This window comes from Aotus nancymaae, unplaced genomic scaffold (genome assembly GCF_030222135.1).
Source record: "Aotus nancymaae isolate 86718 unplaced genomic scaffold, 86718_ANA_hifiasm-v0.15.2.pri h1tg000003l, whole genome shotgun sequence".
Taxonomy (NCBI): Eukaryota; Metazoa; Chordata; class Mammalia; order Primates; family Aotidae; genus Aotus; species Aotus nancymaae.
This window is the reverse complement of record NW_026988414.1, coordinates 73,123,631-73,139,797: the sequence shown is the minus strand read 5'-3', so window position 1 is coordinate 73,139,797 and position 16,167 is coordinate 73,123,631. Positions and strand designations below refer to the sequence as shown.

The 16,167-nt window shown below is 54.1% G+C and overlaps 1 protein-coding gene and 1 long non-coding RNA gene across 3 annotated transcripts in view; one reads left to right on the top strand and one right to left on the bottom strand.

Moving 5' to 3' along the window:
* Nucleotides 1-6,272: 6,272 nt before the first annotated feature.
* On the top strand, nt 6,273-8,797 carry LOC135276977 (uncharacterized). The gene is made up of 3 exons (XR_010344566.1): nt 6,273-7,268; nt 7,384-8,025; nt 8,186-8,797. It is a non-coding gene; the product is annotated as an uncharacterized LOC135276977 (long non-coding RNA).
* ARID3B (AT-rich interaction domain 3B) overlaps nt 7,426-16,167 on the bottom strand; it is a 59,989-nt gene continuing 51,247 nt past the window's right edge. The window contains exons 5-9 of one of the 2 annotated variants that reach the window (XM_012475922.3): nt 14,984-15,167; nt 13,585-13,868; nt 13,204-13,458; nt 11,779-11,880; nt 7,426-9,895 (exon numbers count right to left, since the gene is read on the bottom strand). In XM_012475922.3, the coding sequence (XP_012331345.2) occupies nt 9,732-9,895; nt 11,779-11,880; nt 13,204-13,458; nt 13,585-13,868; nt 14,984-15,167 (989 nt within the window). In that variant the 3' untranslated portion in view covers nt 7,426-9,731. The remainder of the gene's footprint in view (nt 9,896-11,778; nt 11,881-13,203; nt 13,459-13,584; nt 13,869-14,983; nt 15,168-16,167) is intronic. The other variant, XM_012475923.3, reaches the window with a different exon arrangement.

Here is a 16,167-nt window from a genome sequence, read left to right as displayed (position 1 = left end):
TCCCCTGCCCGCACTGTGTTTCTGACAGGCCTGCATGGACCCACAGGCTCCTCCATGCCCGATCCCTGGTGCCCACCATGGCCATTGACTTTCCCTTCCCCACACTCCGTCGGTCAAGTTCCTCCCAAGCCCTCGCTGCCCAAGGGGAGGGCTCACTGCCCAAGGGGAAGGCTCAGCCTGGAACGCACTCACTGCCTCCCTTACCCATCTCCAAGCTGGTGGAGAGCCTCCCTGGGAAACTGAGGCTGCAGCAGTCACTGAGGGCTCTGGAACAGGAGCTGGTAAAGTGATGACCACAAGGTGAGGGGTGCCTGCATTTGAGAGAGAAACCCAACCCTCCCTCCCAGAGATGCTCCCTAGGCCCCACAGCTCTCCTTCTTCTCTGAGGACCTGGGCAGGGGGCAGGGGCATTTAGGAACACTTTATGAAGGCTCCCCTCTCATTCCCTCAGGGGTTAGGATGGGCAGGGCTGTGCAATGGCCTGACCAATCTCCTGGTCTGCCTTCTTCTCTCTGAAGATGGGAAGCCAGTGGGAGCAGCAGCAGGAGAGGGCATGGCAGGGTAGGCTGTGGGCACAGGGAATCAAGCCATTTGGGCCTCTGGACCTGGTGCAATGGATGGAAGGAGAGCGGCCACAGAGCCAAGAACTCTTACATGTCACGGTCCACCACTCCCCAGCCTGGCCAGCGTGAGCAAGTCTTGACTTCACTAAGCCTCAGTACCCTCTGTAAAATGGGAACACGGACAATACCTAGGACATGGGATTGATGTGAGAATGGCATGATGGCATGGGACACAATGTACCGGAGACCGGGCCTGTTTTCTCCATCCTCCTGTTTCCTCTGTATCTGGGGTCCAGATAGGCTGAGTCAGTACCAAAGTCCCAAAACCATGTATGAGTGCCCAGGGGCGGCTGCAGACGGGCTTTGGTCACAAAGCCTACCTTATGCAATGTTCAATCCACAAGGCTCTGTTTGCACTTTTTGTGATATTCGGGAAATAGTTTGATGTCACGTGGACCGGCCAATGACAGACAGTACAGCACATTCCCCAGGCTGGCGACAGCTACTTGCTTGTGTTTCAATGCCGTTTCATTCTGACCGAGGTCATCATCTTTGAGCTCCTGCAATAAGGAGCTTGATGGGGTGGGGGATGTAGTCCTTTGTCTCAGCTGCTTTTTGGAGACTTCTGTAAAGAGCATCAGAGCCGCCGATGGGGTCCGGGAGACCCTAAGAGTTCTGACCATCAGCTGAGAATTGTGTCCTTGGGGAGCGGGAGCTGCAGCAGCTCTGAGCACCAAGGACTCCAGCACCAGGAGGACGGGAGCGGAGCCTCCAGCCACCTCCACCTCGCAGCCCCTGCAGGTTGCATATGGGGTCCCTCTAGATGGGGTGGGGAGTGACCTCTGCACAGTTCCTTCTGTCCTTTGGCCTTCTTACGTGCAGGTTGTAGAGGGGAAACAGAAGGCTGGAAAGGCCCTTCCAGCTTGGGCTTTTGCTGGTTTTAAATGGATTCCTGAGCTGGCCTCCCTCTCCCTGGACAAAGCCGAAGCTACCCCCTGCCCTGCCTCTCTGCCCCCCATGGTATAAGTCTCTGTCTCATCTGCCCCCAGATCCCAGACACAGCCCTGGAGCCAAAAGAAGTGCATCAGAAAAGTTGGAAGCCAGGGGCAGTGCTCAGGCAGTGTGGAGACTGTGCCCAGAGCCAGCAGGGGACACATTCAGAGCCTCACTCTGCAGCACAAGAGATTGAGGTCAGGCCCTGCACCCCCACCCAGTGAGCTGAGGGGTCCTGGCATCGAGGCTGCATTGAGAGGCCTTAGGTAGTCAGGAATGGTGGTTCACGCCTGTAATCCCAGCACTTTGGAAGGCTGAGGCAGGTGGATCACTTGAGGCCAGGAGTTCGAGACCAGTCCACCAAAATGAGGAACCTCTGTCTCTACACACACAAAAAATATAAAATTAGCTGGGGGTGTTGGCAAATGCCTGTAACCCAAGCTACTCAGGAGGCTGAGGCAGGAGAATTGCTTGAACCCAGGAGGTGGAGGTTGCAGTGAGCCAAGATTGCACCACTGCACTCCAGCCTGGGCTATAGTGAGACTGTCTCAGGAAAAAAAAAAAAAAGAGGACTTAGGCAACCGCAGCTGGGCAAGGACTTGGGAAGAGGGGAGGCCCCTTTGGCTGTGCCTTCAGCCCCCAAGGCCAGGGTTTCTATGAGGCCTGAAGCAGGAGCCTGTCATAGGCAACTGCAGTCAGAGGCCTCCCTGGCAGGAACCATTCCTTGTCCCCTACCTGCCACAGGCTGGAAATGTCCTTGTTGGCACAATGTTGCCAATACGGCTCTTCGTGGATGAGACGACCTGGCACTTTCCCAGGGCACCCTGGGCTAGGAGTAGAGCTGGGCATCCAGTGTCCAATACCAGAGGAGGTGCTGCAGGCCTGTAAGCCTGGTTGGCCCAATTACTGCCCTAATGCCATTGCACAGTGCCACCATGGACCCTCTGTCTTGCCAGGGAAGGCCTTAGGCACTGGGTTTAGACATTTCAAAGTGAGTTCTCATTCACTCGTACCTTCGATCACACTACAGTCCCCATTTCACAGACAAACTGCCCCGAGAATTTGTCATAGGTCACACAGCAAACCAGAAGCTAAGCCCCCTGGGCCCCTAATCTGTCCCAGAAATGTGGTTTCTCAGCTGTTCTGAGCTTGCCAGCGTGACCATGCTCAGGAGCTACAAGCAAGGTGGGCTGAGGCTTGGTATCACCCTCGAGGTCATCTGGCCATTCTTCTAAACGCTCCTCCCCAGCCAGCTTCCTCTGGCTGAGCCATGTGCCCCTGGAACCCCTCTCAGCTCTGTTGCTGACCCCTCCCTCCACCTGCGCCTTCACTGAAGCAGTTTCTCAGAGGAGGGTTCTTTGGTACTGTGGAGGGACAGGACGCCTCTGGGAATTCGTGCCCATCTGTGTTCATGCTGAGTTCTTCATGACCACTCCTTCCAGCCTCAGCTGGAATCCAGGGCTGGGTACCGAGCTGCACTGGACCAGTGGGCCCCTCCTGGGATCGCAGGACTTGGAGCAGAAGAGTCCCTCCAGGGCTGAAGACTGGACACAGAAAATGGGAACTGTCAGCTGGCCTGTTTTTCACCTCGTGGAATAAGCTGGACTTCAATGAGAGCGAATGGAGCTGACAATTTCCAGAAACTGGAATTGGGACGGTGAGACTTTTAGTTCAGCCCAGGGCGGCCTCATGTGTGGAGCTGATAAACTTGAGCTTTGAGGTGGTCGTCAGAGGGAGAGGAATACCCTCCGCGGGCAAAGCTTCCCGGGTTCCGGGCCCTTCCTGACACCGGCACAGGGTCCAGCTGCCCTTGGGCTCGTCCGCATGCCCTGGATCCAAGAATAAATCTTTCTCCTCTCTGCTGCCATTGGCCTGACTGGCTTCGGTTACTTCATACAAAGAGCCCTTGCTGATCAAACAACCCCGGTGCTGCTCCAAAGGAGGCCCCTGTCCTCCTGGAAGCCCCTCCCTGAGGCCGGGTATCCACTTGACTCCCGCAGCCCGCAGCCCTCGCCCTAGCTCCAGTTCCTGCTCGTTTCCCTGCCCACCCCGGCCAGGGAGGAGATCGGCGCCCCTCGTCTGTCCCCAAGTTGCCGGGGTTCCTGCCTCACTGTCTCCAAGCCCGGCTTTTATCCTTAGTCCCTTCCTGTTCCCGCCACTCCAGCTTGCTTCCTTCTCCTCTTCCCTCCAATCGTGATTCCAAACCTTCTCTTCCGTAAGATCCTCCACTCCGTTTCCCAGAGACCCAGAGGTGGCGCCGCGCCGCTGCAGTGGCGCAGCCTACAGCGGGTCTCGCTCCGCGCCGCGCAGGTAGTCCAAGGTCATTCCCGGTCACCTGACCCCTCGCTCCCATTGGCTCTGGGGAGGGCACGTGACTCCATCCTGGCCAATGGCGTGGGGCCCTGTCGCTTGCCGCCGGGCAAGCTTTTCCAGGAGCTTCTGGAGGCCGCTCGGGGATCCCCGGCTGAGCGCAGCCTAGCATAGCAGAGACCTGAGGACAACCGATCCTCTGCCTTCCTCTGGTCCCTTCCCCTCGCTGAAGGGGAGGACCTGGGGGAGAAGTTAAGAGCACCCGCTTTGGAGTCCCATCCCAGCCTTGCCTTGGACGGGCGCCGTGTTTCACGCCTGTAATCCCAGAATTTTGAGAGGCTGAGACGAGAGGATCCCTTGAGCCCAGGAGTTGGAGACCAGCCGGGGCAACATGGTGAGACCTCATCCCTATAATTTTTTTTTAAGACAAAGCCTTGCCCTGTCACCCAAGCTGGAGTGCCATCGCATAAACTCGGCTCACTGCAACCTCCACCTCCCAGGTTCAAGCGATTCTCGTGCCTCAGCCTCCTTAGTGGCTGGGATTACTGGCGTGAGCCACCACGTCCCGCTAGCTAATTTTTGTATTTTTAGTAGACAGGGTTTCGCCATGTTGGCCTGGTTGGTCTTGAACTCCCTACCTCAGTTGATCCGCCTGCCTCAGTCTCCCGAAGTGCTGCGATTACAGGTGTGAGCCACCGCGCCCGGCTCTATAGTTTCATAATAAATAATGTTAAAGAAGAAAAAAATTGCCTCATAGAGCTGTGGGTGGCGTGTATAGAGTGCTTAGCATTTGTGTTCAGGGCACAAGCTCTGGGCTCTGCAGACACTAAACTACAGCCCCAGCTCCTCCACTCGCGAGCTGTGGGACCTCACCACACCAGGTTCAATTGGTAGTTTCACAGCCAACTTATTATGAAGCCATCAGTGCTGTGTGAACTTTCCTGTCCATCTCCTGGGGGACAAACGTAGGAGTGAAATTACAGGGCCCTAGGGACAAGTGCATGATCAGCTTTAGTAGGTAATGCCAAAGTGGTTTCCAAACTGGTTAGCCCAAGAGTGCGTGAGAGTTCCTGCTGCTCCTCATCCTTGCCAGGACCTGGTACTCTATGACTTTTAAGTTTGTGTCAGTCCAGTAGTGCGAGGTGGATTCTTGAGCATTTCCCTGATAACGATGAGGTCAAGCCATCTGTGTTTTCTCTTAGATGAAACATCTATTTGTGACTTAGCCCCCTCTCCCTAACTCTTCCTTTTTGCTTTTGTCTTAAGGATTAATAAGCATTAGAAAGAAATCATTATCGGCTGGGTGCACACCAGCATGCCTGGCTGACTTTAAATTTTGTTTTGTAGAGAGGAGGGTCTTGCTATGTTGCCAGGGCTGGTCCCAGACCCATCAAGTGATCCTCCCACGTCGGCCTCCTAAAGTGCTGGGATTACAGGCATGAGCCACCGTGCCCGGCCACTTGGCTTTTTTGAAGGGTCTAGCTTGAGAAGTTTTTTTTTTTTTTTCTTTTTGAGCTGGAGTCTCGCTCTGTCGCCAGGCACCAGGCTGGAGTGCAGTGGTGCAATCTCGGCTCACTGCAACCTCGGCCTCTCAGGTTCAAGCAATTCTCCTGCCTCAGCCTCCCGAGTAGCTGGGACTACAGGCACGCACCACCACACCCAGCTAATTTTTGTATTTTTTAGTAGAGACAGAGTTTCACCATGTTGGCCAGGCTGGTCTCAATCACCCAACCTTGTGATTTGCCCACCTCAGCCTCCCAAAGTGCTGGGATTACAGGTGTGAGCCACCACGCCCAGCTGAGAAATTCTTAAGGTCAAGATATTCTTCAATATTTTATTAATTTGAAATGGAATGGAATTGCAGTGGCCTGGTGCCTTGTTCTTCCTGGATTCATCACCATTTCTATCAGATGCCACTTCTTCCAGAACTCTCCCAGGATCCCTGCACCCCCCATCAGCCACCATATGCTGTTTTCATCTCAAGTGCCTCCGGGCCCTAGTTCTGCCCTTCATCACTCAGCTCCCTCCTAGATGGGTCTTTTAAATTGCCATGTGGCCAGGAATTTGTGAGGTGTGATACCAATGAGTGGTTACCAGTAAAGTACTAAAGTATCAGTCATTTTTTCCCCACAAGATTAAAGAAAATCAGTAATGGACTCTCAAGACTTTCTCAATGTCACCCTCTTTTTCTAGCATTTCAAAATGCCAGAGGCTGGATGCGGTGGCTCATGCCTGTAATCCCAACATTGTGGGAGGCTGAAGCAGAGGATCATTTCAGCCCAGGAGTTCAAGACCAGCTTAGGCAACATGGCAAGACCTCGTCTCTACAAAAACTTAAAAAAAAAAAAAAAAAAAAAAAAACAAACAAACAAACAAAAAAAAACTAGCCAGGCATGGTGGCATGAACCTGTAGTCCTAGCTATCTGGGAGGCTGAAGGGGGTGGATCACCTGAGTCCAGTTTGAGGCTGCAGTGAGCTGACTGTGCCACTGCACTCCAGCCTGTGTGACACAGTGAGACCCTGTCTAAAAAACCAACAAAAAAACCCCGTGTGTGTGTGTGCATGTGTATACACATATATAAAAAAGTAAAAAAGACCAGATAGGGACCCCTGCTAGCCTGACCTCACGTGGTTACATAGACAGGTACGGTATGTTGTCACGGATGGCAGAGGCAATTACCAGTCCCCCCAGGGCCTGCCTCTCTGCGTGTCTTCAGGGTATGCTGAGGAGTATGCATCATGATAGAGAAAAGGCCCTAGGGTCTAGGCCTGAGCTCCACTGGCAGTGCCCCAGGGTTCCATGCCCAGCATGTCACCTGGCTTCACATCACCCTTCTAGAAAAGCTTCTAAGCCCATGCCCTGGTGAAAATACATCCTAATTCTCAGAGGATGGCCCCTGAATCCATTAGCCTTGGACCCATGCTGGCCCCAGCTTCACTTTTTCCCAATTCCCCTCCCCTTCACCCACTGACCCAAGGCACCAGCCACAGTTCCCCAGTGCCAGGTCCTTTGATGCCACTGTATTTCCCTATGTATTTGTATGTATGTATGTATGTATTCCTCTGCAGGGAATGCTCCTCTCCAGGTGCAAACTCTGACTCTTCCAGCTTTAACGTTGCCACCTCTGGGAAGCCTTCCAGAAGTTCTGTGGCTGCTCCAGCTTCTATCTGCCCACCAGTGGTAGCCACTGTACAGCCCCAGGCAGGCTGTATTCTAAAGAATCCGTCTCAGTCTAGATAACCCTGTGGGTTTTCCCTTAGTGTCTAACCCAGCAGGAGCTTGACAGGGGCTTGCAGAATCAAGGTGACCCGCTGGCCCTGTGCCTGCTGGGACACAGAAGTGACATCACTGGAATCAGTCTGGTGATGTGGTAATGCCAGAGAACCCTGCTAACACAGAAGGTAAGCTGAGAGTAAGCTCAGTGAGCTTTCCCTCTGAAGACGGGGTGGGGAAGGGGAGAAGGTTCAGGAGAGATCGGGGGGTGAGGAGTTCACTCAGTCCCCTTTCACTCGGCAGCTCAGCTCTCCCCAGTACTGTCCAGTGGAAGGGCCACTCAAAGCAACTGAGAGAGACCTGCTTGTGCGAAGAGGTAGAGGTTTATTGAAATATAAACTTTCAAGAACATGTAAGGTAAAAATAACCACGACATATACAGACACTTGTTGCAGGAGGACATCTGAGGTATTTATTCACTGCCTAGGCTACCCATGTGCTATCACACTTTTTCTGGTTAAAATACACATAAGATGGGGAGCGGGGAGGGAACACAGCTGCCCTGGCTGACGGCACCTTCAGGGAAAGCTCTGCTTGGGCCAAGGCCCCACTCCTGGGGGCACCTGCTGGCACCCCCCATCAGGCTCTGGCTGAGACCCTGATGCTGTCTTTGAGGGCAGTGAGGGTCCGCTCTGAGGGTGCAGCCAGGCGAGCTGCCGGGGGAAAGGGAGAGGATCCAATGATCAGAAAAACGCAGCGTACTGTCCCTGCATCCTCCGGGTGGGAAGAGTCCATCCTTCGTGACCAAACCCCTGAGAAAGACACACTGGCCAAATGTCTGAGACACCTTCAAGTGAGCCCAGTGCCAGCCAACTGGGCTCCTCAATGGCACCAGATTCCAGATGCCCTTCTCTGCCCACACCCTGCAGGCTGAGGCCAGACGAGGTCAGCCCCTGGGAGATGGGGTGTGTGAGTGTGAGTGTGGGAGCTGGAGTGTGTGTGGAGGGCTGGGGGAGAGAGGAGATGGGTGAGCAGAGCTGCAGCTTCTCAGGCCGAGGTATCTGTTTGCGCTCAAGCTTTTGATTCCCTTTCCTCTCCTACACAGGACTGAATGCTAGCCGTGCTACCACACACCCACGCCACGCGCGTCTCCCACCGCCACCGCCCCGTGTCACAGTGGTGGTGTTCCGCTCAACACTCCAGGGCTTCTTTGACTGGGGTGAGCCGCACACAAGAACCACCTTTTCTTGACAGCACAGGAGCCACCTGCTCCCACCCAGGGTCCAGGAGGAGCAGTGGAGTTCTCGGCATCTCCTCATAGCTGGGGCGGCTCAACCTCCAGTAAGGCCAGCGAGGACCCCAGCCTGCCGGTGCCCTAAGCTGGGAATGCTGAGTGATGGGGAGGTGTTCTGCTGCCTCCCTGGTCAGCTGGGGGTGGGGGTGTGGCAGAAAATGGACTGTCTTCAGAACTGGTGCGGTTCCATGGCCCAACCGGCGTGAGAGCAGGCCTCTCGACTCCACCTCCCTGTCCTGCGATCCCTGAGTCGTCTCCCCTGCCTGCCTCCCCCTGGCCTCCTCACTGGGCTTGAGAGAAGAGCCGGAGGGGCCGGAATACCCAATCATTTGCTTGGCTTTGGGGTGATCTGTTTTCATTTCTTTGGTGCTACAACAATAAAAATTTTAAAATAAAAAAAACAAAAGTCAGCAAAACACATATAAAAAAGATTTCAGAGATGCAAATACTTCCTGAAGACTCAAACGTCAACAATTACAAATCTGAGGTATTTCAATGAACCTGACATCGGCACGTGTGGGGATGGTGAGGCCCAGATGGCCCCATGAGAAATGGAAGGGGGCTGGGGAGGGGACAAGGGGGCTATTCTTGGGAGAGGGGGCCAACAAGGGCAAGTGGGGAACATGAGGTTTTGGGGGTCAGAGAAGGGTCCGTGTGAAGCAGGTGCCAGGGCTGGGCAGCACTGAGGCTCTGCCTTCCCGTCAGCAGGTGCCCTATGGGCCCTGGCCCCAAACTGCCCTTACCGTCTCTTCCCTGGGACTATTAGAAGGGGGATCTGGGGCCCTGAGGCCTGATTCAAGACTTGAGTTTGAGGGACCCACACCCCAGGAACCTAACAGTAGGCAAGGTGGGCTGGGAGGGCCCCATCCCATGCTCAGCAGAGAAGGGCATGAAGGCCTGCTCTTGGCTCCTAACAGCCCCACATGGGACTCAAAAACAGGAAGAGACGAGGGGCCCTGGAGTCATGGCAGGAGGGGCAGGGAAATAAATTAAAGGGGAAGGGAAATGGAGGGCCTCCAGCCCTGTGTCGGCTGACAGATTGTCAATACACTGTGCCCCGGGCTGGGAGGTGGCTGGGGAACCCTGGAGGAAGCTGGACACCCACAGACCCCCACCCAGTTCTCCAGGACAATCCCTGATTGGACAACGCTGCCCTGTCCTGCCCCTCTAGCCTCTCCCTGCCCCCAGAGTACAGCAGGACCTGAATGGAGCCTGGAGAGACAGACACGTCCAAACTCTCCATGTCTGGCCAAATGGTGCTCGTCGACGTGGGCTCCGTGAGATGAGGTAAATTCTGTGCATCAACTTCCTTTACTCTCGGCAGGAGAGTGGCAAGTGGGAAGCTGGGTCCTGCCCATCAGAGGGACCAGCTGGTGGAGGGCTCTGCGCTGGGGGTGCCCCGGGATGAGGTAGGACTTGGTGAGCAGTGAGAGCTGCTGCTGCTGCTGGCGCTGCTGCCGAGGCTCTGGGGGGCAGACCCCGCGAGGAGGTGGACCACAGGCTTCTGGGCAAACAGCACACCTCGGTGGGGGGAAGAGAAGCAAGTGTGGGCAGAGGAAGGGCGAAGGGGCAGGCCAGCTCCTTTCAGTAAGTATTCGCTGCTGGCCTAGCCCTGTGCCTGACTCTGCTGCAGACAGTGTGCTAGGGGCTGATGGGAGAAGATCCAAATACTGTCCTGCCTTGAAGTGCTGATGGGCTGACGGGGGGACAGATAGGTCGACATAGTAGTTTTGCTAAAATGTCATAAACGCTCTGAGACAGGTGTACTCAGGGTACACAAAGAGGAACACCAAGGCCAGGTTACCAAGTGTCAGCTAGGCTTGTTCCCAAGCTAGTCCGTAAACAAATGAAATGGGAATGGGAAAAGGACTGCTGTTTTTATGAATACTAAGTTGTTCTTTTTTTTTTTTTTCTTTTTGAGACGGAGTTTCGCTCTTATTGCCCAGGCTGGAGTGCAATGGCTCGATCTTGGCTCACCACAACCTCAGCCTCACAGGTTCAAGCAATTCTCCTGCCTCAGCCTCCTAAGTAGCTGGGATTACAGGCATGCGCCTCCATGCCTGGCTAATTTTGTATTTTTTAGTAGAGACACAGTTTCTCCATGTTGGTCATGCTGGCCTCGAACTCCCAACCTCAGGTGATCCTCCCGCCTTGACCTCCCAAAAGTATTGGGATTATAGGCATGAGCCACTGAGCCCGGCCTATTTTTTTTTTTTTTTTTTTTTTTTTTGAGACAAAGTCTCGCTTTGTCGTCCAGGCTGGAGTGCAGTGGTACAATCATGGCTCGCTACAGCCTTGACCTCCTCGGCTCAAGTGATCCTCCTGCCTCAGCCTCCCAAGTAGCTAGGGGCCACAGGTGTGTACCACCATGCCTGGCTGATTTTTTTTTTTGTATTTTGTAGATTTGGGATTTTGCTATGTTGCTCAGGCTGGTCTCAAATTCCTGGGCTCAAGTGATCCTCTTGCCTCAGCCTCCCAAAGTGCTAGGATTACAGGCATGAGTCACCGTGCCCAGTCATGAACACTAAGTTAAACCCCTGGAAAGACTCTGTAAAGGTCCTAAATCAACCCACAAACAAAACACTGTTGCCAAATTAGGTTTAGAAAGGGATAACTATAAAAGACTGGCGGGTGGAGAGCTTAACAGTGTAAGCTGATTCTGCTACACCGGGGTTCCTTTGGCTGTGTCTCAGTCCTCCGTCTATTTTAAAGAAAGGGAATGACAGAGAAGGTAATAAAAATGCATTCTGCAAGAGGAAGAGAACAGCTGAACTACAGTTAGAGAGGGGTGACCTGTATATGAGAAGACCTGGGGATAGTGGGATTCTGACTTCTTCAATCACTGAGCCAATCGCCCATCTAAAAGGGTTAGGTGGCCAGGCACAGCCCAGCACTTGGGAGGCTGAGGCGGGCAGATCACCTGAGGTTGGGAGTTTGAGACCAGCTTGACCAATATGGAGAAACCTCGTCTCTACTAAAAATACAAAAATTAGCCAGGCATGGTGGCGCATGCCTATAATCCCAGTTACTCGGGAGGCTGAGGCAGAATTGCTTGAACCCAGGAGGCGGAGATTGTGGTGAGTCAAGATCGTACCATTGCACTCCAGCCTGAGTGACAGGAGCAAAACTCTGTCTCAAAAAAACAAAAAACAAAAAAACAAAAAAAAAACGGGGGCGGAATTAGGTGAAGGATTTCTGCCAAAGTGGGAGGGACCTATCATCCTGTTAACAATCCAGTCTCTACCAGTCCAGAGGACCACTTGACCTTTGCAACTCTGAGACTAGGAAAAAGGAAGCCACCCCGGGAAGTGTTCGGACAGAAGGTGAGAGGCATGGGCAGCCATGGAGCTGCCCTGTGGCTCGCTGAGGCCACGTGGGCCTCCCACAGAGCTCCAGGGCCTCACCTGCGTAGGTGGTGCCATCGATGTCCACAGACATGTTAATGCTTCCAATGCTGCTTGTGGTCAGGTTCAGCGCTGCAGCCGAGGCCTCTGCTCTGTCTTCTGCTGGGGACAGGGGGACATTGGGCCTGGTCAAGTCTTGCACAGCACTCCTGCTGTCCTCTCTGATGCTGCCTGGCCACCCCTGGTCAAAGACTCATGCTGTTAGAAAGCAGCTATGTAACCTTCTCCTGAATATAGGGTATGGCAGGAGATCCCTGGCTCGCCAACCTCCTGTTGCTGGCTTTTCCCACTGACCCGGTTCATCTCCCCAGTTCCCCCTGCTCCCAGAGAAAAGGAATCACAGTGGGCAACGAGGCCGACCCCAGTCCCTCAGCTCTGCATTGGCACTCTCCATGTGATGGGCAAACCCCAAGCTCCACCACACCAGGCCCAGGAAATCAGAGATCAACAAGACCCAGCCCCAACTCTGAGGACCCACCTTGCCCCTTCTTTCCTTTGACTCTGAGTCCCTGAAGGAGAGAAGTCTACGCCCCCAGCACCTGCTCCTCCATGACCACCTGGGCAGCTGGTGTTTGTGGAAGGCTTCAGGTGCAGGCACACAGGGCCTCTGCCTGGGTCACCCCAGACTCAGAATTCTTCCTGGCGAGCCGTCTGTTCTAACAGCCCTTTGCTTTGCGCAGGAGCAGGGCACCTGGCCCTGGATGAGCTTGTTACCTCCCAGTTTTCTTCTGCTCCCCAGGGGAATGGGGTAGGGAGGGGCAGCCTGGGAATATGTACAGCTCCCTTGACACCTGGCTCCTTCCCACACATCTCGTTCATGTTTGCTTTTAGATAGCATCAGGACCAGAATGGGAAAGAATGTGTGTGAATGGGAAAAGGGGCGTGTGGCTTGGGGAAGAGAATGTGGAGCACTAGAACAATGTGAAGGGGAAGGGAAGGGATGTCAATTATGCTGCCAAACTTGTATTTCCTCCTTCCCCCTATATTCCTGAGGGTCACTGGCAGTCCCGCTGTCCAGCCCTGGACAACCTGGCCCCTCACTGAGCCTCAGGAACAAGGGGTGTCTTCCTCTCAGACCTGCCAATGGTGCCCTGCTCTTGCCTACATCCAGTGAGGTGCTGGGGTAAAGGCTGGTGGGGAAACTCAGCAGCTCTCTGAAGGCCTCTGGCTCCTCCTCCGTGAATAACTGCTTTTCCCTCTTACTAGAGAACAGGGTACTGCCTGAGGCAACATGTGGTCCCCTAGAAAACAACCTCAGCCTGGTGAACTGAGAGCTCAGTGCCTCTCTTCTGGGGGCCTGGAAGGCAGAACCTGGAGGGGCCTCTTCCAGGTCACCACCCCTGCCCCACCAGTCCCAGGAGGCATGAATGGGCTGTGGTTTGGCGCTCAACGGGAAGGGAAGGACCTGTCCTGAGCCCGGCTCACCCCTGCCATTGATCCTGATTTTCATGGGGAGCTGCCGTGCCATGCTGAAAAAGTTGCGCTGGAAGGCCTGCTGCACCAGGCGCTGCTCCTCCTCCGACAGCCTTGACGCCTTCTTCTCAGCAGGCTCCCCCGACTCCAGCCGCTCCCGCAGCTGCTCCAGCGTGGCAGTCCGAGTACCAGCCTGCTGGCTTGCCAAGGTCACGGGCACAGCCAGGCGATTTGGCACAGGCACTGTTGTCACTGGGGCTCCATCACCTGCGAAGGAACTGGAGCTGGAGCAATCCACAATGGACCCTCTTGCCCAAAAACCCCACTCTTGAACACAGGGCAACTGGTGTCCCTTCCTCCCTTTCTTCCTTCTCCCCCGGGAGCCCTGCTGACCTTTCCTGAGAGTGGTTGCTGGGGATATCCGCGGGCTGCTGGTATTGGTGCCACTGCTGGAGCCAAGCCCAAGGATGGGAAAGCGGATCTTGGGTGGGGAGAGGAGGGCAGGGGCCCCGGCAGCGGCAGCAGCAGTGACAGCAGCAGGTGAGTAGCCGAAGAGGGAGGAGCTGTAGCTGGGCCGCCGGCCCTCCCTGCGGTTGCCATCAATGGCTGCCTGGAGCTCGGCTGGGGAACTCAAGGCTTTCTTCTCACACTCATAGGCATAGAGATACTTCATGTACCTAGAGGAAAGGAAGCAAGCAGGGAGAATAATCCAAAACAGCACCAGAGACCACCCAGTTGAGGTCGGTGGGTCTCTGGAAGCAGTCTCTGTTGGGCAGGGCTCTAGGGCAAAGGATGGCAACCTTGGTGTACTTGGCAGAAAAGTCTGGGATGGCTGGATGCTCTGCCCCAGCCTCCTCTAACTGCTACCCAACCCTAATCAGGCTCCACTCTGAAGCACCATTCACTAGGGGAAATAAATAACATCTTAGTTGATGTTTTCACATTTATTTTGGTGCTTTTTTAGTGCACTGGGAAAAATTAGGGCCAAGTTTTACAAGGGCTTTCTGGCTCCTTGATCTTCTAACCATCCAGAGTGGGGCTGGTCAGACAGGAGCAATTCTTCCCACTGTGCAGGGGACCTAGACTGTCATTCTTTGCGTCTTAGGTCCCAAGAAGCAATTCTCTCCCCAAGAACCTTGCCATTCTGGTTGTAGCTACAACATGTCACCTAACCGATATGTCAGCTGTTCACTGCATACTCTTCACAGAACAACTTCCAGAGAGTTCCAGAAGCACAGACTCCTCTCGGGCCCTCATCCTTCAGTGCTGCTCTTGGTTTCACTGCTTCCATCACCCATGTAATTAACTCAAATGCTGACAAAACCAGGTCACCAATCCAAAGGGGCCTTCCTGCCTGCCTTTCTCTCGGTCCTCTGCTGCTGGGCCAGCTGAATGTTAAGTAAGAGGAGCCACCTGGGGTGGAGATGCTGTTTGGAAGACAATGTCCTGGAAGGGGCATGGGTCTCAGAGACAGAAGCCCGGGTCTGAATCTCAGCTCTACCACTTACTGGCTGGTATGGCCTTGGCCAAATTATTTAACCCTGGAGACTTCGTTTCTGTAATGTGGAAAAAGGGGGCATACTTACTTTATAGGGTTGATTGTGAGTAGATGCTTGGTAAATGGCAGTTCTCATCTCTACTTGGTTTAGTGAAGGATTCATCTCAGAAAGCTCCCCACTGTTTTGGGAATCCTTGCTAACTATATAAAGGAATTTCCTTCCTTCCTCTCCCCTAGGTTACAACATCCCCCTTCTCCAGCCTCAGCTTCCTTCCCCCAGGCCCGGCCACTCACTGGGTCCTGAGGGTGAAGGCGGCGCTGGTGATGGATGTGGGCAGGTTCAGGCCTTTGGTGATCTCCCTCCAGATCTTCTTGTTGATGATCTCCACCAGGCCCCCCTTCTCGGTCACCAGCTTATACAGCATGTACAGGTCCAGGATCTGCTTGGCCATGATGGGGATTCGGTTGATGGGGGTCCCTGTGGTTGTCCAACGAGAGAAAGAGACAGCTGGATTATCATCAGACTGAGAAAAAAAGATTCCATGTATGCCCACCTTTAGCTGAGCTGGAAACAATGCTCATGAATCTGGAAGTGTAATTTAACTCAAGCTCCGCAAGCCTGAACACTTGGACTAGCAGTGAGGACAGGTCCAGTGCACAGGCTGTGTGGCCTTTGAAAAAGCAGCCTCTCTGGTTCTGTTTTGCCATCTGTAAATAGGAGGGCCAGACTAGATGATTTCAAAGGCACTTGGTTTTTAGTTTGTGTGTGTGGTTTTTGTTTTTGTTTTGCTAGCAGTACAATTCCAGACTATTCCTAGTGATCTGGCGACTTATCTCTGCAGCTTTCAGACTCCATTCAGTGGCAACGTCCCCTGGGAAGACTTTCTCTGACTTCCTAGAAGGGGAGCCCTGCTTAGTCCCCCGCCTGGCAGCTCTCAGTGCTGCTTGTAAGAGTGTGCTCATTTGCACATGCCTGCTTTTTCCTCTCCTGCTCGATGGAGAAACAGTTTCTTTCTCATGTGCCCTGCCATGTCAAAGGAGCTGCTGGACATACAGGTCTCCATGGGAATGAAAGCCACTCAACAATTCTCTCCCCACACCAATCACTCCACCTACTCTCTGGCCTCTGAAAGGGGGAGGGTCAGAGCAGCTTCCGCCCAATGGCCCCAAGGGGAAGTGAGAGGAGGCAGGGACTTGATTAGGAAACCGGAGCGGGAAGGGCTACTAATGAGCACCAGGGGACGTGGTGAGGGCGGGGCCAGTACTTTCACAGCCGGCTGGGATGCTCGTCAGGAGGCGTGATGGATGACTGTCATTTGGCAGCCTCGGGATTAATGATCTGGAGGTCAGAGGGGAGAATTCCACAGGGAAGGGTCACCGTCCGGGGCAGGGTATAAGACTTGTTGCCTTTTGATGGCAAACTCCTTTTACTGTACACAGGCTGCTGCTCCTGTCTTGTCCCCTCCCACTGCCCCTGT